Source organism: Haliotis cracherodii, unplaced genomic scaffold (genome assembly GCF_022045235.1).
Source record: "Haliotis cracherodii isolate W230 unplaced genomic scaffold, xgHalCrac1.p SCAF_18, whole genome shotgun sequence".
NCBI classification, from domain to species: Eukaryota; Metazoa; Mollusca; class Gastropoda; order Lepetellida; family Haliotidae; genus Haliotis; species Haliotis cracherodii.
Genome location: NW_027266273.1, coordinates 11,917,475 through 11,944,143, shown reverse-complemented (window position 1 = coordinate 11,944,143; position 26,669 = coordinate 11,917,475). Strand labels below are relative to the sequence as shown.

The following is a 26,669-nucleotide window of genomic DNA, read 5'->3' as shown; positions in this document are numbered from 1 at the left end:
TATAAAACACCATCTTTTTTTATTGTCGTCATGCACAGAGGTACTAAAACAGTCAGCTACAACTACATTTGGCTAAGAGCGTTACAAAAAAGTGGCATGAATGAATCACTAGGTTGATGGTATACTAATTAACGTCAAAAAATGAAAATCTATCAAAATTGCCTCTATTAAATGCAAATACTATATACTTTGAAAAAAAAATCTCTTCACAAATATTCATCATGTAAAACATGTTCATAGATAATATATAGATAAAAGATGGGGGGAAAGAGTGAATGCATGATAGATGAGTGGTTTATGTAAAAAAAACTTTTAAAATTTCACAACCCTTAGTAATGATAGAAGAAATTTTGCTCACGCCAAAGAAGCAGTTATTCACCAGATACTTCTGACTAAAATAACATCCTACTACATTTCTTGGTCATAAATATATATATTTGTAGTTAAAATAAACTCGTTCAACAAAATAAAATTTTGATTGATAATCAGAAAAACGCATGTAAAACGGAAGCGTCACATGGCATTTTTGTATTCCTTCAATACAGCTGCAAAATGACATCTCAGAAGTGACAGTGCCAATGTAGTGTTAATGTGTTGAAAAAGGACTACCTCTCCAAAACTTGTTCTGAAAGGAATGAAATAATGAAACTATATACATTACTGGTCCTGCCATTATAAAATTCGGATTAACATTTCAAAAACTGACAAAGTACAAGGTTTACATTGAGAATCATACACATAGCCAACAGAAAACACCTTAGACATTAAGTCTTGCTTCTGTAAATAGCATAAATAGATTTTTTTTTTCAGTCAAGTAGTCACTGATATGCTTGAAGGCTGCTCCACCCAAACCCTGTCAGTCCACTGTCAGTATTTGACACAGCTAGCTGTATCCTTGTGACTCGATCCTAACAGTTTGCACTAGCTTGTACAGATCCACTTCCTTCTCAAGTCAGTCAATCCGACTGTTGATTAAGTGTCTTTACCACTGTTCTGTTCAGAGTTCAGAGTTCAAAGGTCGGTATCGAACCAGGCCATGCCTTGATTGTCCCCTCCTTGGGGCTGTTGGGGGAGACTGGAGTCGAGAGTTTCGAAATTAAGATCTCCTGATCCAGGGCCCAGATCGGGCAAATTGTCCATGTGGCCATAGCCACTACCGTGGTGGCTGCCGATTTCTAGGCCTTGCATTGAATTTATTGGGACTTGTCCTTCATAATCTGGAAGAAATTCGTTCCTTGGTTCAAATGTGCAGATTTCAGTTGAAGCCTTTTAATTTAAGAAATATCTGGATATCAGGTCCAATTATGCAATTGTACATATCTGAATATTTTCATGCTCTGAACAATACATTGCTATATATTTCATTCAATATTGTTTCCCTTGGCAATACCTTAACTATTAGTAATACTGAATACACAATGCCTTTATGAATTCCCTCCACTAAATGTTTAAAATTGAAATATCTGCCTTATAACATCCATTATAACCGTAATTGGTTGCCTCACCCTGAGTGGGTTCAAAACTCAGATGGGACTAGAATATGTACTTTATCTTAAACAATTGTCATCCCAAACATAACATTTGTGATAGATGTATTGATACTAGTCTCTGGGAAATTAAATCTTGTAACTTTATATTAAGTGTTGTCTGAGATAAGGTTAGTGTCTATACCTGATTGTCCTCGATCCATGTCATGTTGGCTACCACTGTACATACTTCCTTGACTTCCATGATGGGGAGGGGCATACAACGTGTCACTTGTACCCTCCGGGGGCAGGTTCATCCCGACATTGAACCCTGGGGGCTGAAGTAAACAGACATGTTAGCGAAACATCTTCACTTCCTTAGGTCCCCAGATGGCTTGGTAGACCAAAATGGTTTTACCATAAAACGGAATCAAAACGCTCTAGCAGGCATAGACATGGCCCCTAGTCCGTTAATTCGGAGATAAATGAAAAAACCTAGAGGAACTAGCTGTTTTTACCATAGCTATTACACATACCGTATTCGACGTAATAAGCGCCCTGCTCTAATAAGCGCCCACGGCGATATTTTATAAATTTTTGCTGGTGAACAATCCCAATTAGCACCCCTTCCGATTGGTCAATATACAAAAGACTTATTTATTCGCGTATAATACGCAATCAAATTCTGGAAAAATATATCTGTCGTATATAAACATTTCAGGCTGTCAGCATAAACCACGAAATTGATCTTTCAAGGCTGTTTTTTCCACCAAAATAACATTCTATTAAAAGCCCCCCATTTCTAATTTTGAGAGCGCCCTGGGCGCTTATTACGTCGAATACGGTAAACCACTTTTCCAAAATGAGTTGCGGAATACTTGGGTTGGAATAATGGTGACAACCCGGTCTAGGATACAAATTCGGCAAACAAATTACGGGGCAATCATAATTCTGGTTAATATTGATTGATCTTAAATTTATTTCTTTACATTTTACCATTAGATAATTGAAGTTTCATTTAATGGAAATACTGAAAACAGCGACAACATGCAAGTGTCCTTTCCACAACCATTGCGAGTCACCTTCGACTTATTCAGACTCCAAACTATGAAGCATGTTCCAAGGACCTACCTCTGACCAAGGGATGTTCTGGTCTCCCCTGTACAGGGAGCTGGTCAGTTCCATGGACAGTCTCTTCTTGTAGTCCTGGGGCTTATCCTCAGACATGCGGAACAGCACAGCAGCGGCATAGGTTGCTGCAGAGGAAACATGTACATCAGCAACATTTAAATCTCACAAGTTGTATTTATTTATTTGTTGTTTAATGCTGCAATAAGCAATATTACAGCTAAAGGATGACAGTCCAGTGATATCATGAGCATTGAGCCATGCAATTTGGATACGATGGCATGAATCAACCAAGTCAGCGTGTCCCCCCGATCCCCTTAGTCGCCTTTTACGACAAGCAGTTGCCCTTTACGGCAAGAATTGTTTGCTGAAGATTATTCTAAGCCGGATCTTCACGGGTCTTCAAAATGTGAATAAATATGCATAAAGTAGTATTATCAGAAACTTTAGCCGGTTCTACAGACCAAATTTAGTAAGTGGTGATGTTTGTGCAGACTATGTTCATCACCGTTTTGAACAACCTTATGTGCTAGTTAGTGAGCGAGTTGGGTTTAATGCCGCTTTTAACAGTATTCCAGTTATATTGCTGAGTGTCACCTTAATGTGGGAGGAAAGCCCAAAATGATGCAGGAAAGATTCGAACCCACAATCATAGGTTTCTGGTGTGCCCAAGGGATGCGCCTAAAACGACTGGGCCACCCGTGCCCCCAACCTACTGCGCCAGGCTGAATCCAGTGGACATAACAAATGAATTTCTATCCTGATGCATCTTATTGTCTTGAATATGTACACATTGCCACTTACCAACACCCTCATTCCGTGAGTGTAGCAGCTCGGTGAGGGGGGCAGTGGCGCCCTCTTGTTCGATCATCTCGGCTCCCTCCTTGTCAGCGGCCAGCTCGCACAGCACGCCCGCTGCCACTCTCTGGATGTTCTCAACGGGGGAATACAGCAGCTGCAACCACACAACCACCTCAACTTAGTCTGCGGTTACAGTATCATGCATAACACAGGACAGTTGGCCCACAGGGGCGGTCACAAACAGGGTTGTGTCAGTACCAACATATCGACATAGTTAATAACAAAATTATTGCTATGTAAATGACATTTGTAGACCTAGAATTAGTTTAGAGCTAAATTTGAACAGGTTGATCCTTTAAATGTCCAAAATTGAAATCAGCCTTCTCACTGTTCATAAAAAACGTGGTTATCATTTGTGGCAGTGAATTTCAAATTTTATTGATATGATATATGACAACATCCCAAGTCATGACACTGGATTAAAAACATTTCAGACATTCGGTACTTGTAGTGAACCAGGACGTTTATTCTCTTTAAAGGAATGTCCTTTGGAATATGAGGAACAAAAGCAAACCGAACCATAAGCACTTCTGCAATGACATGTCAGTAATAATTATTTGTATTTCAAATAATTTCTAATAAAGTCTGAAGTACCTGAACGAAAAGTGGGATACAATTCAGGCCTCTGATGACTGCTCTGTTGTGAGCCTCGCGGGCGAGGATGTGAAGTGCCCCAACTGTTCCCTCAACGATCTCCTCCATTCTGACACCATCGACATAGCTGGAACCGCCATTATTGGAACTGATGGAGGCTCTCTGCAACAAAAACAAGGCATCTGAAACTCTTGCTCTTAGTAAGACACTAAATAAGTGATAAATATTTTTAAAATTTAAAAAAAGAAAAGAAAAGCATTTATAAAATTATCTCATATATCCATGTCCTGTTCTCAATCACACGAATAAAGTTGATGCTTAACAGAAATAAGCAGGCATGTTTACAACGAGATTACTTGATATTATTCAGAAGCGAATTTGTGTAACATATGCAAAGTTAACCACGGGTACTTGTGTAAAAATACATATGAATTACTCTGCACAAAAAACAACAACTGAATAACGTAACACTGTATAATTATTGTACCACATCAATGTCGGCATCTCCTATTCATAAACTCTGCTGCAGGGAGCATTGTTTGACCTGCCATGTATTATTAGCTGTGATGTTCCAACCAAACGAAAACTTGAATAGCTTATGAAGCACATGGCAACTTACCCTTTGAGTGTCCTGGTGTGCTCTGATGAGGAGTTGTACGATGCGGGGTAGAGCACCGTGTTCCCGGAGTGGGGCGTGGTTTGCAGGGCACAGGGCGAGGTTACGGATCAGACCAACAACAGCCTTGATGAGGGGCCAGCGACTTGGTGGGTGAAGGAGCTTGACTAGCACGGGAAGGCCGTAGTGGAGGCGCACAGCATTCTGGGCCATTTCTGCTTCTGGGTGACGGGCTGTCAAGTGACGAAGAGCACACACCTACGAAAGAAATAAGGAATAACTTATTATATGTTTGCATAAACATTTAATGGATGGACGTTTGCATCAAAAGGTATGCTGATGGTGATGTTTTCATTATTTTAATAGCAGCTGGGGGAAGTGAAGAATGGGTTTGCATGCTAAGCTTTCTCCATCCACTTGCAACTATATGGTGAGTGAGTGAGTGAGTTGGGTTTAACGCCACTTTTAACAGTATTCCAGTTATATCGCAGCGTGTCAGCTTAATTTGTGAGGAAAGCCCGAAGTGATGCAGGTCTCAGACGTTTACAACTTCGGTGAAACCCACGGGCACGGGTATGGTGCTGACAACCTAGGAACATAATCGGGGCGAACCGGGATTCGAACCCACAATCATAGGTTTCTGGCGTGCCAAAGTGACGCAACTCTGCACAGCGAATCGCGGCGCCTTGGATGACTGGGCCACCCATGCCCACATACAACTATATGGTAGCTGTACAGGAACCAAGAATGTGCTTCACATGCTTCACCCTACAGTTTCAACATCCAACATAGCACAGGCATCTTATTCACCAATTGTGAATTTTTTTTTTTATAAGGTCCTTTTTTCTTTTTCTTTCCAAGTCTTGAGAAAATCAATGAGGGATTCTTTGACGAAGAACTTGAAATCATACGCGCATTCTGATTGGTTTGTCGTATTTTCGCACATAACATTCATCGATAGGGGGACGAGTCTTCTTGCAGGTTACGGAAAGGGGCGAGTGGTGGCGAATGGGACTTGCTACTCACAGCTGGTTCGGTGATTTCTTCTCGGTCTCCAGCCTGCATGATGGTCCGTACTAGGGCCTCGATACCGCCAACCTGGCATACCATCACTTTGTTTCTCTGGTTGTTGCAGGTCAAGTTGGACAGAATACCTGCGGCACAGGTGACTACATTGATGTCGTTGGATGTTAGGAGTTGGACCAACATCTGGAGGAGGCCTTCAACTGCATCCTGGATGGATGAAATCAACATGAAATCATGAAACTCCGGCACAGTGAAGGATAATGAAGGTAAAATTCTATAAAGTAACATGATGTTTAGCTGATAATTCTCATGGCACTGGCTTGCTACTTCATGAAGAAGTGACCGGTTTCCGAGAAGCAATACATAGAAATGTTTATTTTTTAATGCCTCACTCGGCAATATTCCAGCCCTATGTTGGCGGTCTGCAAGTAATCAGGTTTGGACTTGACAATCAAATGACTGATATCATGAGCATCGATCTATGCAATTGGGATACAAAGACATGCATCAACCATGTTATCAAGCGATTCCGTAAGTCACCTCTTACAACAAGCATAGTCGCCTTTTACGGCAAGCATGGGTTGCTGAAGACCTATTCTACCCTGGATCTTCACGGGTCGGTTTCTTGATCGCAATACATGGAAATGAAAAACCTGAAATGGACGACACTGTCATTCTGGCTGAACAGAGATTATTGCTGAACGCCGCATCAGCAATAGTGCAGCTATTGCAGGAAGATGGAACAAGTGAGAATGGTTCATAGGGTAAATTTCTGTTTCATGTAGCATGTGACACTTACAATTCTTGTTGCAGCATCAGACAAGTTTCTGAGTGTCCACAGACAGTTCTGGACCAGCCTCTGACTCTGATGACCAAGGTGCATAGCCAGGCTTGCCATTCCTCCTGCAGATGGGAAATACAGATCAATATTTGCAGCAATTACCGTTATCTTCAATTACATCTTACTCTCAAAATGTCTTTGCCATGTTTACCATTGAAGTCCATAAACTAAGTGGGTTTAATGCAGATTTTACAGTATTCCAGTCATATCACAGAGTGTAGGCTTAGTGTGGGGGGAAAGCCTCAAGTGAAGCAGGTCTTAGACTTTTACCACTTAAGTGAAACCCACGAGCACGGGTATGGTGCTGACAAATCTAGAAACTTAATTGGGGCTGCAAACAATCTACTGAAACAACAGAAAGATACAACTTTAAGCAAGAAGACCAGGCATCATACATCTAAATTTCGAGCTTTTCTGAAATATCTATCTTGACGGTTAAAACTCCCAAGACACTATACTGACAATAGCGCTCGTAGGTAGACTACATACCTGCTTCTACAATGGCTGGCTTGTTGCTGGAGCAGACAGATAGCACCTTCAGAACACGAGATGTTGTCCACAACAGTTTTTCATATGTGTAGGATTTCATGATACGGACCAGCTCTCCGGGTCCTCCACTGGCAAGGATGATCAGCTGGAAATGAGAATTCCATGAGTTAGCCAAACACAACAAGCAGTATTATCTGGAAGGGACAATGGTAAGCGAGTTGGGTTTCCAGTTATATTGCAGCGTGTCAACTTAATGTGTGAGGACAGCCCTAAGTGAAACCTACGAGCACGGGTATTGTGCTGACAAACCTAGAAACATAATTGGGGCTAACAGGAATTCGAACCCACAATCATAGGTTTCTGGCGTGCCCAAGGGACAAATCTGCACAGCAAATTGCGGCACCTAAGATGACTGGGCCGCCCCAGGAAGGGACACGCTCAGACCTGTTGTGGAGTATACTACATACAAGTACCTCCCAATTATCTGTACTGAAGATGGGCACTGTGATGGAGTTAAAATCAGGTTTGATACATGGTTTTCTAAGCAAGTGAGTGAGTGAATTTGATTTTACGCCGCTTTTAGCAATATTCCAACAACATCACATGGGGGGAGGAGAGAGAGAGAGACACCAGAAATGGACTTCACAAATTGTACCCATGTCAGAATTTGAACCCCGGTCTTTGGCGTGAAGAGCGAACACTTTAACCACTAGGCTACCCAACCGCCCCGTTTTTTTTAAAGTCAAGACAATAGTAATACTACTATGAACCTGAAATTGTTGTAAGTGTACGGACAACTGATTTTGACAACATGGGAAAGGAGTGAGCTTTCCTGTCTGGCACATGCATAAGAGTTTTGGGAATGGAGAACTATTTAGTGGCACAACTAATAATGGATAGTTGATAGTGAAGGGGACTTCTGTTGAAAATATCTGAATTGTATCCTAATATGACGGACAAAATACAGGAAATAGGCAATGACATAATAGAGGTAGGGTATTCACAAGACCAAATCACGTTCCAATTACACCAGCTTGTTCGTGTGATGTCATATTCTCAATCTAATAGATGTTGAATCATAAAACACTCACTTTGCTTTCCTGGTTTCCGTAGGCAAGGATCTGCAGACAGTCGGTGGTGATAGCGAGGAACTTGACATTGTTGTTTCTTTGTAGGAGTGCAACCATCTTCTGTAAGCCTCCTGCCAGGCGCACGGCCATCTTGGACCCCTCTTGATGGAGCAGGAGGTTGTGCAGTGTGGTGATTGCATAGAACAGGACTGACTCCACTGGTGAACTGGAAACAGACACTCATGATATAAACTAAGAGTGAGTGAGCATGGTTTAAGCCGCTTTAAGCAATATTCCAGCAATATCACGGCAGGGGACACCAGAAATGGGCTTCACACATTGTACCCATGTTGGGAATTGAACCAGGGTCATCGGTGTGGTAAGAACGCTTTAACCACTAGGCAACCCGACCGCACCTGATATAAACTATGCTTATAAGTGACTTCCTACTCAAATCAAATGCACGGAACTAAATACTGACTTCCATAATCTTATTTTCAGGTTATTTTGCAGTTGGTTTACAAGTTTGCTTTCTGGGTAATTTATATTATGTATAGTGAAGGAAAAATCAGTATGTACGATTGAATAAAAGAAAGTTAAGGAATACACATTTCATTAATATTACCGTCATGGCTTAACATTTTTTTGTAGTACTGATTATACACAATATTGTAGTTATTAATTAGTTATGATTGAAATGTTACACTGAAAATGACAATTCTTGCATGCAATTAAGCAAACAGTTTTCCTTCCTCTTTTTTTAAATTGTTTGAAAGATTGGTTGGAGCTGTCCACCTACCTGAGGAGTTTGACAAGAGCTGGTATTCCTCCAGATTTGAATATGGCCAGGAGACCCTGTCTATGATGTGACAAGTTGTGCAGGGTTCCGGCGGCACAGCGAGTGGTCTCCAGGTCGTCTGTGTTGTTCATGGCACGCACGAGAGCAGCAACCATTTGGGGGGAATTCATGATGGCGTGGCGACTGGCCTCTTTCTTTGACAGTTGGTGTACCATCATCGCTGCTTGGCTCACCACCACTTGGTCCTCATCATTCAGCAGTTTGATCAGCTCGGGGATGGCCCTTGTTGCCAGATCAGCATCATCCTAAACAACAAACAGTATGTATTAAAATCTGTTTCAAATGAAACCAAAAAAACTTATTTTATTTATCTAAACATTCATAAAGGCTAATTTCTAGAAGAAACTAAATTTAAAGATACAAAATTGTTAACTTGTTTCTTAACGCCACTCTCAGCAATATTCCAGCTATATGTCATTGATTTGAAAATAATCAAGCCTGGACCAGACAATCCAGTTATTGATGTGATGAGCATTGATCCAAGCAATTGGGATACGATACACATGCATCAAACCAAGCCATCTGACCACCTGATTAATCACTTCTTATGACAAGCATAGTCACATTTTACAGCAAGCATGGTCTGATGAAGACCTATTCTAATCCGGATCTTCATGGGTAAGATACAAGCTTGAAGAAGATAAGCTTACAAATGTTGGTGATTTGTGCCTAAAGAAAATCTCCATTATGGAAACACATGGACCTTAAGAAAGATGGACATCACATCCTGTAAGGAATCAAACCTGGGCTGATAAGCCAACGCAGTAACCATTGGCCTATTCAGATGTTCGTGTCTGCAATAAGTAGTCCATAAGTAATCCAGACAATCCAGTGATTGATTCCACAAGTGAGGCAAGATTAAGTACCTGGTAGTTGATGAGATTGACAACAGCGTGTTTCAGCATCTGCGATGGTTCGCTGAGCCTCTGAACTGCTGTGGGCTGGTCAGGGTGTATTTGTGTGGAGGGGATCTGGACACCAGCAGGCAGCGTCTCTGGGAACATGGCTGCTCGCACTCGTTGGGAGCGGGTTTGATTCAACTGCTGGTTGATATCTGAGGAAAAAGGCATCAATTTGTGATACACAACGTTATTTTTTATCAGATTTATTGACGTATCTTTATTAGGATCATGTCACTACATTTTATTCTGGAGTTGACATTTTTTTCAGCAATTGTAATTTATACTTAAACGAATATGAATAAATAAATTAAGATTTGCTGACATTTAATCTCTCCACTATTAAAGCAATTAAATGACATCATTGACTGAATGATTTCACGTACCATCCACCTGTTCCTGGCCATAGCCGTCGCTGAAGTTGCCTGGCCCCCAGTCAAACATCATCTTGGATGGATCCATGTTCTCATCCTCTATTTCTTCCCCGGGGCCAGTCTTGCTGCTGATGGAGGGGGCCTAGAACAGCGACACACACCTTGCATTGTCTCAACATTCCCAGCATTGATTCCACTTGGTTCCAACATGCCAGGTATAATAAGCTTATTGACACGCCTATCTTAATGTGGGACTGATTCTGTACAGATTGGGTTTTGTTCACACGTCACACATTTACCAGAGAACTGGCTTAGAACTTATACAGGGATGAGAATGGGTATTTTCTTTTCAGCTGAACCGTCTTTGCAATGGAGCGTGGTCAGTAAATTGGAGGTGTTTATGGGGGAAGCCATCAGATTTTAATAAATTTCTGGTCAATAAAATTCTCAGAAGATTCTCACCCCTGCTTATATAAAAATAGATCAATATCAAAAAGCAAACTGTCTTTGCTCTCCATCTGTTTAGGGTAGAGGCAGTAAAAAAGAAGAATTATTTTCAAGTATCAGGGTTTCAGCTCTGTTCATTTTTAGGATATTAACCGATGGTTACAGAAAAATGACCAAAACTATTTTTTTCAAATTTGGGAATTAAATAGAAAGTCAAACATTGCTGAAAAACGTCCTCACTGGTTTCTAACATATTCTCACCTGTGTGGTTGCACCTGAGTGGATGCCAGAATCTGTCATGTACTGGTTCTGCTGCCACATCATGGTCTGTTGTTGCTTGTTCTCCATTGGCATGTCGGACAAATCCATGTAGTTACCGCTGCTAGGACCAACTAAAATACAAAACAGTCATTAATTGGCCTGTCATGCTATGAACAATGATCATACTATGAACATTGTGTAAAATGCAATATCTATCTATAAAATTTATTTCATTTATAGAAGTGACACCTTATGCCGGAACTACTTTCAGTCTACCTCAATGACACCATGGTTTTGAGGGTCACACCATGAAAGAAAACAAATATAACACTGTCTTTATCTTGTGAAATAACATGTTATATTTCATCTCATGGCCTGCAAAAATGACATTTTCACGGAAATATCTTAAGACAATTACATCGTCTTTATATTCTCCATATAGCCATTGAAACCTGGACAGTACAATCTTTTTCTGTCAGCTCAGCTCCCATACATCATCCACATTGTAACACCAAAATCTACAGCAGCAGTGCGCAATATAACCACTATTCAGACCCCCAAACTTTTGCTTTTGGTCCATTAAGCCAAGCTAAAATCTACTGGAAATGTCACATGTTAATACATACCACTCAAATAATTTTTCATACAAGCATTAAGTAAACAATATGCCACTTTCAAGTCAAATCAAGAAACACCTTGAAAATCACAACTGTGCTTCTCACACGAATAACTTGTTACCACTATGTAGTGTTTTACAATGGGTCCACAACATCTCATGTTAACAAATTATTTCAGTTATAACTGACTAACGAACTAAATTTCCCCTACATCAAACAGTTCTTTTTGAAATCTTTAATACCTACAAAATACACAATTCACAGAAGTTTGAATCTGCAAACAAATCAATATTCCTTGACAGTAAACACAAATTAATTAAAGTCTGCATACCTCAGCTTGTGTATTTTCACAGCAGGGACTGGTTTATAAAACACTTTTTTTTCCAAAACACTACCCCTCCCCCTCCAAAAAGGAATTCAAAATCTGTGTCAAAAGGAACAGTTCAGGAAATGTCAATGGTAGCATTAAACAACTAGTGAAAGCTAACAATATTTACCTAACTAGGTTCACAGAAATTCCTTGTTGACGAATACACTTCCCTTCATATGCCTTGTCCAGGCAAGTACGAGCTCACGCATCAACACGAAACTCGCTAGGCTATGTTTACAGAAAGCATACTAAACATGCTACCACTGCTCTATGACAAGGAAAAATCGTGGTCCGGGATTTTACTAGGATTACGCCTTGCTCCAAAATAGATCCTGCCATGTCTTGGCAACTGTTATATTTAGATGATCAATACTTGAACAATATACCATCTGACCTCACTATGCCGTTAGCGCATTGTTTTTTATCAGCTGAAAAATCGCGCAAAATGTTGTGAATCCTTATACTTAGTTTTCTGAAAGCAAAACTTCCATTTAGAAAGAAATAAAAACAGGCATTAAAAAAGTATGCTAATTACAAAAGGTATGTGGTGTTTACAAGTGCCAAACATTTCTACACGCCTTCCTTGTTTTTCAAAATTGAAATTAGCCATGCATGAAATGTCATCGTGTTTTTCATAAAAACTCTTGCTTTCCTAATCTCGTGGGAGAAGCCTTCAGTTTATAAATAATTAACTCGGATATAGCAAAACGACGGACTTATAGTCCTGTTTCTTACACCAGCTGTAACACTGACAGATAAACATTCTAGCCTAACTGCATGTCATAAGAGTGAGTGAGTATGGTTTTACGCCGCTTTTAGCAATATTCCAGAAATATAACGGCGGGGGACACCAGAAATGGGCTTCACACATTGTACCCATGTCGGGATTCGAACCCGGGTCTTCGGCGTGACGAGCGAACGCTTTAACCACTAGGCTACCCGACCGCCCCTCATGTCATAAGAAATGAAAATTAAGGTTTCAACAATGAACATATTCCGAGCTCCAAATTATTTTTTGAGCAATTGAGTTTTTATGTCAAGGTTTCTATTAATTGGGTTATTACATTTTTCATTGGGTGACATTCTAATTGCTGATCTATTCACTATCAGGTTTTTCCCCAAACAAGTTAACATTTTAAGATTTACAAAACAATGAAATAATGTTTTAGATATGTTACTATTCTAAATATCTAGTATTGACCATGTTGACTCGGAAAGTAAATTTGTTCGTAATGGTAATTTGGAAATTAGCTCCTTTGTACACATGCTGATAAAGCTTCATTGGGTATTTACATGTGCTGTTTTTATACATTTGAGTTTTACATTAAATGCTTGCGTTTCTGCACGCAGGTTAATTGAAAGTAAATTGGTTTTGAATAAAAATAATAGTTTCCCTGTGTTACTTGGTTTGTAGGTTATTTAGTAAGAGTGAGCGAGTTTTACGCCGCTTTTTTCAATATTCCAGCAATATCTCGGCAGGGACACCAGAAATGGGCTTAACACTTTGTACCCACGTCGGGAAACAAACCCGGGTCTTCAAAGCGATGAGCAAAGGCTTTAACCACTTGGCTACCCGACCGCCCTGTTATTTAGTTAGAAAATGCCAAGACAAAAACATAATAAATCTATACATGCAGCACACATACCATCAATGATGGACTCAATGTCCAGATTCAGTCTCTAAACAAATCTGTTAATCTGTGCTCACTATTTTCAGCAATGAACTATTATAATTATAATAACCGAGGCAAAAGCACCAAGCTGACTGTACCTCAAGACAATTGGCCAATACAGATATTCTCATGCCAGCCATCTTTACACTATGTAGAACAGGTTCGAGGCTCTCCTAACTAGCACCCAGCACAAGGCTATGTTATCAGGGAAAATTACCCACTTATACGAGATGAATGATGCTGGGTCAGGAAATAAATGTTTTTTCATCCATACAACCAGATGTTTGAGTTACACAATACCACATCAGCATTTGTTTCTAACATTTGTTATTGTGCAGTGTCCGGAGGGTTGCCTGAAACAGCCTTTTCTTTTAGTTTGGCCTAACTTGACACTGAATGGGAGCCACGGATCAATCGACCAAAAACAAAATGTCTACACTTAGTCATTGTAAATAGGGATCTACTAAGGATACTGTGTGGAATTATTGTCTGCACTATTTCAGTTCAAGTCGCCTGTATATATCCCAGCCTACGCAACATCAGTGGCCGATAGCATAACCATCCTGCTCATTTATACATTGTTAAGCTTCAATACTAAGTTTGTCTGAGCTTAGAAAAAGCATAGATTGTTTTTCAAATTATTCAGATTAACGAATGTCTGCATCGCGTATCTTGATAGCAATGGCCCTTCCTATACAAACAGTGTTCCCATTTACCGGAAATTACCAGTTTTCTACCGGTAAAATTAGGCTTGGACCGGTAGTCCATGTGGCTGCCAGTCCCGGAAAACAAAGTACCTTATAAAATCGGTGATATTCATGTAAGTATATTTTTCAAACAAAGTCAGCTATTTCTATCTCTAGGATAAAAATATCCATCTGTAGCAACTTTGTCTCGAAATATTTCAAAAGAAGAGGAAATCTATACTGTAGTTTGAGTGAATGACATATAAATCAAACTTAGTCACTTCAGAGAAGACATTTTAGCACTGAACCTGATGTTGAAAGAATTGAATTTGTTTTCATACATCTTCATTTGTTGAAAGTTGGGACTGGCAAAAATTAGGGATGAACTAGTAATTTTAAGAGTTGCCAGTCCACAAGGATGGCAGTTTCAAAAGCCAGCAGGAGCACCGACAAAGACATTCCCAACTGTAAATTTCTGAATTAACAGGGACCAGAACTATCAAGGTTTCACTGTAGACTAACTAGGAAAGGAACTGTATACTCACTGGTCCTAGCAGGATCCCCAGACGCATTCATCTGGTAACTACTCATTGTTCACTTGTGGTCAAATCTGGAAAGAAAACGTAAGTTATTAGGAAATCAGTCATTTTGTTAATCATGGTAAATAGTTTCCCGAATAGGATACTACATTTGACAGGGATTAAAACCTTGCAAGTTCAATTAGTCAACATATTCAGGGTAATTTCAACAAGACCTCTCACAATGTTATCAAGATGTATCAAGCTGCCTCAAGCTGGATTGTTTGAGGAACTGGGGATATCCATGATTAAGTGCTAATATATCTCATTCATACTCAAATTAAACGATTAAGTTGAGTTACATGACTCGCCTTGTCAGCCTGTCAGTATAGGTACACAATGTCAGGATCTGGCTGAGCAATCACTTGACATGCCTAGACCTTGGTGACAAGATAATGTATGTAGGTTTCAAAAGCTATAAGTGTTATTGCTACGTAAATAATAGCATGATATTCTCAACATGTTTTGTGAAGTCAATCTGCCAGATTTTTCCACTCGGATGACCATGAAAACATGCCAAAACTGTCACATTATCAACAACAATTACAACTTGTCAAAGACAAATTCATATTGTAAAACATCGCATAATGCCCAAGTAACAGTGAACCTTCTGAACCAGATTTGTATAAAGTCACAGGCAATAAATTATCCTTTTTCTCATCACCTGCACAAGTCCCTCTCTTTGCACGGCCTAGTCAATCAAGATGTCATTTTGCAATGAATCACTGAGCCTGCTCTGACTTCTGTCCATCAAAATGTCACAGTCCTCTCCAAATCATAAAACATCTCGTCGAGAGAACCATGACAATAATCCATGCATCATAAACCCCATAACTGGAAGAGAAGCTTATGAGAATGAAGCGCGTCTTTCCAACAATGAAGAAGATGCCACATTCCAGAAAACACCATGTTCAGAAATAAGAAAATTCAGTTGCAACGAGCAATAACTACTTCCTTTCATCCGTCTGACAAAAAGTTGACGCTACTAGCCTGAACTTTGCTCTCAGCATCCTTTTAAAGACAATTTAGTGTCAGAATATATGGACTAATATCCAAGATTACTAGACCTATGCTTTGAACAAATAGGTAAAGTCAGAGACTGTTACATTATCTTAAATAAAAGACATCCCAGCTCATGTGAGTACAGGGTTGCCTGTCTGACCTTGCCTTAAAAAATAATCTTGTGATGTATTTTAATTTTAGGAAGCATAAGTTTTCACATGGTTTTACAAGTCAGTTGTAAATGATTAATAGTGAGTAAGGGGCTTCCATGGCATAAACCATTACAGTTTAAGTTACTTGTTATCCTTCAGGATCTGTATTCCAAAAACTTCTCCCCAGACTTCAGCTTTTGTTACCAAGGTTACAAAGAATTACTACATACCACCCACACCCACACACAAGTTAAGTAATAGATATCCCAGGTCACAATTTGAATAAGTTTCATAACATAACATAATAGTGTACACATATCCGATTAAACTGTGAATCAAAGCTATTGAGACAGTCAGGGACCAAGTGAGCGAGTACAGTTCCACGCCGCTTTTATCAATCTTCCAGCAATATCACGGTGGGGGACACAAGAAATGGGCTTCACACATTGTACCCATGTTGTGAGTTGAACCTGGGTCTACTCGCAATGAGTTAAGGCTTGAACCACTAGGCTACCTGACCGCCCCTCAGGGACCAAGGAAAATGTCCAGATCATTCTACCAAGTACTTGAGTTAGTCACATGATAAACCAAGTGTTCTAAAAAGGTTATTGAGTGTGACTAGGTAAGTGTCAATCACCAGTGTCAGATCAGCTCTATTCCAATGTGACACGATACATCGACATGTCTCCCACCGACAGGGAGAAGTAGGCCACAAATCAGTCTGAGTAGACACCAGTATACCGTCTACCACACACATCTACAAGTACTCGACAGTCACCGAGCACTTCAACAGATTACACTTGAAATCATCATTCACACAGACAAATAGTTTGATGTGTCAGGCCTCAAAGTTGCGATCTAAATTTCAATTTGTCTACTGTCTAAAATTCAGAGGTAGCCAAATGACTACCTTGAAAAATATCTGGACTAAATTCTATTGCTATACATATTTAGACAAAAATAAACATGTCTGCTGCTAATTATACTCGCAAATAATTCCTCAAAGTCAACATTGAACCAAAATACATAAATATTAATGTAATAAGTATGTTATTTTAGTTGATAGTTTATTGGATAAGCTGGTATACCTATATAATCTACAAACAAATTACATCATTGGTCGAGTCACAAATAACAAAACTAAGTACAGTTTCCATTAATATACAATAATAGTTATTTGATCAAAGATAATTTCGAATGCTTTTGGCTACCTACAATATTAGCTTGACTTATAATTTTACCACTGGCTACCTGGAAAAAATTACTTGTAGCCCTATGGCTATTTGGTAAAAATTTAAACTTTGAGGCCTGTGTATTCAATGAGAATGTTCAGACGCAGTCAACCTCAACTTTATTCTTGCAAACACTGTTTGAAATTAAGAACTGTAACTGGAATTAAACTGGATAGAAAGAAATTTGCTGTGAGGGCCATTTGTAAAAAACATTACCTGTCTTGGATATATTTCTCAGACTTTTTAGGTTTATTGTTCAGGGCAGTGAACAAGCAGGGTAATGTCTAGCATTGGTTGTCACTGATAGAATGCGTACTAAGCTGCTTTTGTACTATTGTAAGTGAAAGATGACCAGGGCTTCTCAGGGGTGACAACTATTTACCTGTCAGAGCAGCTAAACACTGATGAAAAACCTTGGAAAAATCAGCCACCAAAGTTCTATAGTTAGTAGACCAATAATTCAACATTCGAAAACTTTACTAACCAAGATCTGTCATTAGCACAGAGGCTCAAAGAACGCTGGCAAAAAGAGTCTTTTTCAAATAGTTATCCAAGAATAGCCGTCATTCTGACAAGGGCCTTAACCCTCTGCCATGACATGAGCGAGTAGGCCAGTGTGTCGGTGGTTGCACAACACTTCCACTCTAACAATAGTATTCACATGACATAACTGTCAGACAAACAAATTCAATGTCAATGCACAAATAATATTTTTGAAATACCAAAAGAATTAACATGGTCATGATTTAAATATTGAGCAAAAAAATTATCAAACTTGTGATAAGTGAGACAGGTCTCTGAACCTTACACTATGAATTGTACAGGAGAGACCACCTCTGGGATACCATCGGAGAGACGCATTCAAATACTATTTCCTCCCTAGTGAGCATAGCCATGGACAAGGGTGTAAAACGAGCACTCCCTCTATCCCTCCTGACAAGATAATCCCCCAGTGTTTCTCCACGCTTCAGCGGCCCCACTCCTTCACAATGGATGACAGGACAAGCTGGGAGGCAAACCACCTGTCACCTCGTTGAGGGACCGTTGTAATTCAAAATTATCCTCACTACTATAGGCCATGTAAACACTTCATCCCACAAGTGCCCTGTGGCAAAACAGAGACAATGAAAACACACCTAATCCCTACCTTATTAAATCTTTTTAGCAAAGTGTTAACTGTTAACAGAATTAAGGACTTTAACAAAAATTAATAAAAATTCAAATTTTGAGAGAAAAACACAACACTTGCATCACAGACAGACAAGCTCCCAAACATGTGGCCCACATTAAGACTAAGCAATGATGATCAGCATGCAAGATCATGTAGCTATGACGTCAGCAAATGTTCCCGTGTCAAAGCACATAATAAATCTAAGATGTCAATGTCTTAAAATGCAATAAATGAGGGCACTTAGACACAGGTCAAGAAATGACTGAAGATTCTTATCACCTCCTTGCCACTGCCAGATAAGGTGTATCACAACCAGCACTTTTTACTTGGGTTATACACGACGTCACTGTTGTAAATCAGGTTTCAAATGGGGGTAAGGTGTGTGTGTCAGTGGTCGAAATGTAGCACAGGAATGAATTTGGGAATCCTGTATTAAAAGCAGCGAGCCATAGTATTCCCTAAATTTCCAACAACATTCTCAAAATATTAATTGTTTAACTTCAGATGTTTTCAAAATTGTCTTGAGTCCCTGGAGATGTGCATTTTCTACAGTATTTGAATCTGAATACCTAAATCATTACCTTTTAAAACTAGGGCTATGACAAAGTCCCTCAACTGTCATGCTAATTTTGAACACTGTTCAATAAAATATAAAATAATTCTATTTAGCTTCATCATGGCGCTTAAATTAAAAAAAACATACTTTTTAAATGTATGCATCTCAAATGAAAGCTTCAAACAATGAAAGCAAAAAACAGTCCTCAAATTCCTCCCTGTGTGATAACATAAGATAAAACCTACCTAATGAAAATGGTTATCTCCCAGCAGGGTATATCCACTGTAATCCAAGCGAGGGGAAATCTGATGGGCAGTTGCCCTCCAACACACAAAACTAGAGTCAACTGTTCCTACTTGAACAGTGAATGAAACTATTAAACAAGGAAGGAGAGTATCTGTTGAGAAGGAGCTGATCCTTATCTCTGGCGGGCTACAGCCACATGAGCTTGGGTGCTGTAAATATTGATAACATATCACCAAGCCAGCCGCTTTGACACATGTCACAGCAAATAATGAACTCACCCACTCCCACAGCAATGGCTGTCAGCTGCCAATAATGGCCTCTCCCATCGGAGCAGTTTGACATATGCCAATCTGTGTCGGCTGACATTTTGGCAGGCACAATAACACTCCACGGATCTCATAGTGCTACAGTATTAGCCTGTTATTACCAAGTGGTTGAGCCATGCTTAACTTCATTTAAAAACATACATCATGGTTATTTTTGTTCCATATAATTTGCCGTAATTGTGGATTGTGTAAACATCCCATATGCCAAATTTGAGTAAAGATATACTGGATGTCAGATTTTAATTTGTACGAACCTGCAAGTGCACACAAGTTCCCTCCGAAATAATGACGCTCTGTTTAAAAAAGTAAACTCTGATTTTGGATTATATCTTTTTTTAACTTTTGTTGAAAAATGCACATAAACAAAAAGAAAATTATTTTTGAAATAAATAGTGAAAGTCACTGGCTAGGATGACAGCTTAATTTGTTTTTTTCTTATCGAGGAAAAGCGATCAACATACATTAATCCTTATCTGTATCAGATTTTGACATTCACCTGCCTGAAGACAATTGACACGGTTGAAGGGTCACCTGTAAGATGCCATGCTAAATATAACCCATAGGTCATCTCGGCCAATTAAACCGAAGTGGACAAAGGCGTGGCAAGTGGCAGCTTTATTGACAGTCGAGGTGACCAACAACACTGTGGGGCCAGACACCTCAACAATAGAGCTTCTGCTACTACCAACATTTGTATAGGTGGTAACAAGGGCAATTACCTCTTCAACAGGTACTGGTAATTTATAGGCAACATGCCCATGCCTTGCCTGAGAGACAATGACGTTTATCCCTGTGTCTATAGGCCCACTATTTGTTCCATTCATAAGACAACTTATTACTTTTCAATTACAGTATCTTCCTGTCCGCTTCATTAAATATACCGTATTCAACCTAATAAGCGCCCAGGGCGCTCTCAAAATAAGAAATAGGGGTCTCTTATTAGAATATTATTTTGAGTTGAAAGATCGTAAATTTTGTGGTTTATGCTAACAGCCTGAAATGTTTACATGCGACGGATATATTTTTCAAGAATTTAATTGCCCATAATTAAGGGTGATATAACACACGAGTGCGTATTATACACGAATAAAAAAGTCTTGTGTACATAGATCAATCGGAAGGGGTGCTAAATGGGATTGTTCACTAGCCAATATATTTGCAAATATCGCTGTGCACGCTTATTACGTCGAATACAGTACCTTTATAATGCAAGGTTTAGATTGTTCATTTCCCGACAGACTGAGCTATCAAAATACTTCGATCGATCACAATCGCACACAAAGTAAAAATATTGATTCTTTCCTTCAGTGTTTGTTTAATAACTGTTACATTAAACACTATTTAGTGAAAACGGAAGTATTTTCAGCCATTGTGCCATACATCTGTGTATATTGAAACAAAAATGGTCAAGAGATCACATAAGAGCACATGCTTTTATCCAGTCTACAAAACTATGGGGGTTCCCGGTGTCCTTGAGGTTTTCTATGGAAATGAAATCAAGGGATACCCTTAATCTTTACCTTTTAACATTAGGGTTAATACAGACAAATGACTTTCTTTTACTTTCCAATTGACATCAAAGAGGAATTGTCAAATTTAACCTAATCTCCTTCCAAGCAGAAGAAGCTAAAATATTTAGGCTACTAGTCCTTTTGATAACATATAGCAAAAGCCTTAGAGAAAGGGCAAATTTCTACTGGTCTTTAGGATACCGTAACTATTCAGCACTAGTGCCAATTTCTAACGCTGCTTACCATTTAGTAAGTGAGCTTTGCCATGACAAAGTAAAGTACAGATCACTTTTTTGATAGGCATTTGATTTAGAAGTTGGAGTAAGGTTAAGAATTTATGGATGAACAACTTTTTTATTACAATTAAGATCGAAGTTTCGGTGTAGGTTCCAACACTGTTACAAAGCGGAACGAATAAACAAATGTAAATATTTTAGCATTTACTAATCTACTGCAGTCCCTTTAATTCAAATGTTGCAGTAAACACTTTATATGTAGGTTTAAAACTTATCGTTTAAACATATGCCTCGATACAATGTGATAAACTCACAATGATCATGTATTCATGTCATACTGACAAGATACAACAGCTGCTACATTGACCTACATACAGCCATATAAGGAAGTGCAAGCACTCCACTTCTTGACACACAATATCTTTATGATCACCATGATGCTATTGTTAGCTACGGACATTTGCTCTGGACCAACAATAGATGTTTTGGTCCTTAGCAAATTTTGAGCAGTATCTATTGGATTACCAAATGTGTGATCATCGACGCTACTCAATCTCATTAAAATCTGACATGACCTGTAATGGGATGTCCTCAGTAGCGAGAACTTAGATCTGATTTTAATGAGATTGCTACACTACTTTGCGCAAGAAACGCATACATCATGCAGGTGGCTTTTGAAATTAGTTTCAAACTTTTAAAAGGAAAGTATCCCATATTGGACTCAAAACAGTTTTTGTTGTTAAACGCCGCACTCAGCAATATTCCAGCTATATGACAGGTCTGCAAATAATCAAGTCTGGACCATACAATCCTGACTAACATCATGAGACTGTTTAGTAACATTATCGTGAGAAATAACTATTTGTAGACCTGAAACTGGTAAATCACAAGCATCAGTGGCAATGCATTTCCATGTTGCCCCGAGCATGACTTCATCCTCCTTTGACAATATTGGCACTTGAGATCACCCAAGATCAAAGGGACCCTGCATAACCAAAACATCTAGATAGCTTCAGGTCCTTATGTCCTAGGTATACTGTCCATTACTGTCAGAATTGGACCAGGAAGGTCGACGTAGGTATATTTTCTTTCACCAAAGGAGAGAAGTAGATCAGTGTGTATCAACAACAGAATGGATGCGGTGTACATGAAGTTGACAGATTCAGTAACGATCTTGGGAGTGAGTGAATATGGTTTTACGTCGCTTTTAGCAATATTCCAGCAATATCACGGCAGGGGGATACCAGAAATGGACTTCACACATTGTACCCATGTCAGGAATTGAACTCAGGTCTTCGGCGTGACGAGCGAAATCTTTAACGACTAGACTACCTGACCGCCCCGATCCTGGAAGCCATTTAGGGGGAAGAACAGATCTTGTTCATACCCATGGCAACGTCACAAAAGTGCATAATGTCATTATCATGGCGAGATTTTGCCTACTCAGGTAGTCTAGGCTCTGCAAGCACCATTTTCAGCACCCAACCCAAGGCTGTGATGATTTCCTGAGAGCTCAGAACACTAAACATACTGACATGGCTGTCAAGGTTCTGGATATGAATCCAGTTGAGGACGAACTGGACAGACCTTTACATCAATGTCTACCAGAATCAGCAGCAATTGCACCAAGCTTTTCAGGAAAAATGGGCCATCATTCTACAAGAGGTTGGTCTTGGTTCAATAGGCAGGTGTAGCAGTCATTCAGATCAATGGTGGACACAGAACAAGGTGCATTTTCCTGAAGGTTTTCTCAAAGATGGCATCTGTACCGAGGTGTACATCTTCCCGAGGCAAAGGAGTTAACTGACTACAAAAGTGCAGTTTCCATCCTTGCCGAAAAAGGCTGGAATTTCTGGGCTTAATCGTAGCGACACCAGTGGCCATTCTGTTGACCAATCAGATTCCACCTCTCATAATTCAAATTGCAGACGATCAGGACCAATCACCTACCAAAAAATGCTTTTCAGAGTTCAAAATTAAACATGAAAGTCAAGGGATTATCATAACCCTTATTTCAATCCACATTAAGGTTATGAATCAAATACAATTCACTGTCACAGCCCCAGGATATGCCTTAATTCAAAACACTTGTTTAGTGCCAAAAGGTTTAGTCTACAAACCTGAACCCGATATCATTTCCACTGGATGTTTTAGTGTTAACATGTGGAGCTAAAAGCTAAGAAACTGAAGTCATCAACATCACAACCGAGGCACGAGTAGTGACCAGCATTAGAAATTGTGACAAGTCCTGTAGTTCTTGCCCAACTGCCCAATAGTTATGGTATCAAAATATACTACTCAAAAGAAGTTAAGGATCACCCGATTCTTTCATATTGGTAAAGTTAATCTGCCATGGCATGAGAGATTAACTATTATAATATGAAAGAATCAGGTGATCCTTAACTTCTTTTGAGTAGTATACTATCATAAGGATCAGTAGAAAATTGCCATTGCATTAAGGGTTTTGCTGTATGTTATCATTAAGGACTTGTGGTCTAAAACTGTCATGTTTCTACCGCTGGCGACACCCATGCCCTTGGGTATCATGAGTGAGTGATGTTTAACACTGCTTTTAACAGTATTCCAGTTATATCGAGGCGTGTCAGCTTAATGTGGGAGGAAAGCCCAAAGTGATGCAGGTCTCAGACATTTACCACTTCAGTGAAACCAACGAGCATGGGTATGGTGCTGACAAACCTAGAAACATAATCAGGGTGAATCGGGATTCGAACCCACAGTCATACGTTTCTGGTGCGTCCAAGGGACGCAACTCTGCACAGCGAATCTTGGCGCCTTAGACTGGCCCACCCTTACCCCCCTTGGGTAGCATGATACTAATACAGCAAAGACACGAACTGTCGTAAGAGACTACCAGACAGGAAGTGCATATGCTGACCAGCTGGTGTCAAGTGCCCTGATTTAGTAAACACCGGGTAATGTAGCCCCGGGACACAGATTCAGATGGATTCGGTCACTTTCGGGTCAACTTATCCCCTCACCTGTGAGAACGGTGGCTGTAATTTAAGAAATATTCCAGATGAACAATGGGACAATAATATTTCAAGCTTGAGTGACATTGTGTATTATCTAGGGGTCCTAAAACGCACATGGCTATGGTCTATAATTAGTCTTCTTCAGAAACATATTTTAGAGAAATAGAGAATATAGTTCAAAAAGGGATTTTTAAAAATTCTTATTTTCTTTATTTCATATGTATTTTAACACTGTACTTTAAGATTACACTAAACATATGCTTTATCTCTATTGGTTGCAGTAAAGTACAAGGCATTTCAACCAAACCATCACATAAAGTGGAACTTCATTAACATGAATTATGGAAGTTTTGCTGACATTCCCATGGTAGAATATCGGCCTGGCGAAACAGCCCTAGATACATCTGTGCTTTTATGACTATCTTGACCCAAGCTAAAACTTATTTATTCAGGTAAAAACCATAATCTTACAGACACCAATATTGTCACTATCCATGTACAATATGCTGAACTAGCAAGCCCATGGTTAAGTATTTATGCTACCAAATGATTATCCAGTTTGAAAGGGTCTCTGTGCTTTGTGCATTTATGAGATCCAGGTAGTATGGCAGTAATATGATACATGACAGCGTTGTGTTATATGGCGTTAATATGTAATATGTAAACTACAATCAACCAAGCTTAATACTGGTGGCTTAAGTCACACATTGTTGTATTGCCATACTTGCTAGAAACATGACTGGCCTGTGAAAGTGGATATTAGAAAAAGAAAATGGGTTAATTATTTTAGTTCATAAAATTAAAGCTTGTTCTATCTGCTCACTTGTGGCATACACAAGTGAAAGCCTTGGGACTACCTTATTTCCATCAAACTCTAGTTATCATCTCATCCCTGCAGCTGAGCTGTGGACAACTTGGATTCCAGGTCTCACATAGCTTCATTATCTAGTACACCGACTGACCATCATAAAAAAAATGCCCTGACGACTCCTTTACAATATGAATGATATAGATCTAGAAGAATGTCACGTCAAAAGTTTAAATATCAGGGAAATACCAATGTTGTCAACAACAATCACTGCTCAATTATTGCGTAATATTGGGTGCGAGTCATGAATGCAAACTTCAAGCAAAGAATATTGATAAATAATACTGTACTAATTTCCAGGATTATTTATTAAGAGGGGAGATAAGTGAACCGTGATTGGTTACACAGCAATTTGTTGCTATCAAAATCTTGGCTAAATATTTCGGTAAACCAATTTACCTCTTGTGAAATACAATCAGATTGTATACATCTTATTTTGATTACCATTCCTTCAAATGTGAAGTTGATAACTTAGTCTTCTCGTCAACAAACTTAACAAAGCTGGTTAAAGTAGCCTTTTCGCCCTAATTTCAACAATGGTGTAAACGATTAATCAAAATAGTTCTTGGGATCTCAGGCAGAGTCATTTCCTGTTGAGGATAATAATCATGTTTACATATAGTGAGTTGAGAATTGTTTTAGTACCAACACAAAACCTTGTATGTGTGTTCGTTCCTGGGCCCAGACAACTGCATTTTACTTGTGACAATAGGGTGACCACTCCTGCAGTGATTCTGAGCTCGGCCATAACCGGGAGCCGGGCAGGGTCATGTCGGCCATTTTGCATCTTTCTTTCCCGATCTTTTTGCAGAATTCCACCCCAGAAAAGCAATATGCACACACAACTGTTCGAATACACGATGTATTTTTGTCACATAATCAATACACAACCAGTATTGCATAACAAAACCAAGCATGAGCACAGCAAATTAATTCATGCGCTACATGTATGTAAGACAGTCGGTTGATTCGGTCGAACGAGTACGAACGAGATCGGGGCATCGTTTATTTTGACGCGTTTTAGCGCCCATTCGGCCTTAAATTAGCTAATACGATACTCCAAATACATACACGACGCATTCGCTGTTGTATCTTACCGAAATTTGGGCCCAGATGGACCACTGAGCGTCTCGAAACAGCCTTATATCGCTCTTCTCGTCAAGCCTTCGCCAATGTTTTACCGACCCTTTCACAATATATTCAAATTCCAAGATGGCGTCGAGTCTAGGAGCATGCGCAGTTCAGGGGCACCTGCTATACAGTGGTTCAGAATTCATAAAACCTACGCCACGACATGTAGTTCCTTCATATACGAAATAAAGTTCGCTTTTGTATTTGATAATTAATTTATTGGTACATTGATATTAATCAAAACACAGAACAATACAATAACACATCAAGTATACTTACAATAAAGATTAAACTCGTATTCTCAAATGTAAATAAAGTTCACTGATGAGTGCAAGTTCCTCCTACGCGGTGATGTGTCTGAATGGAATGCTAACAAACTGACACGGGAAC

General features: G+C 39.4%; 1 protein-coding gene across 2 annotated transcripts; it reads right to left on the bottom strand.

The window, feature by feature from the left end:
* LOC139465774 (catenin beta-like) lies at window positions 1-26,371 on the bottom strand. Of its 2 annotated transcripts, none has more exons than XM_071247668.1 (16): window positions 26,246-26,370; window positions 14,823-14,887; window positions 10,932-11,062; window positions 10,236-10,365; window positions 9,817-10,004; window positions 8,891-9,195; window positions 8,113-8,317; window positions 7,022-7,166; window positions 6,491-6,594; window positions 5,692-5,898; window positions 4,669-4,923; window positions 4,050-4,211; window positions 3,399-3,549; window positions 2,598-2,722; window positions 1,672-1,804; window positions 1-1,217 (listed from the first exon to the last, which is right to left on the bottom strand). In XM_071247668.1, exons 2-16 carry the CDS (start codon window positions 14,866-14,868, stop codon window positions 1,012-1,014), a joined length of 2,493 nt encoding a protein of 830 aa, XP_071103769.1. In that variant the 5' UTR covers window positions 14,869-14,887; window positions 26,246-26,370; the 3' UTR covers window positions 1-1,011. The 2 variants fall into 2 exon arrangements, with proteins under 2 accessions (XP_071103769.1, XP_071103770.1); XM_071247669.1 differs by having other exon boundaries at window positions 1,178-1,266; window positions 26,246-26,371.
* Between the last annotated feature and the right edge of the window lie 298 nt (window positions 26,372-26,669).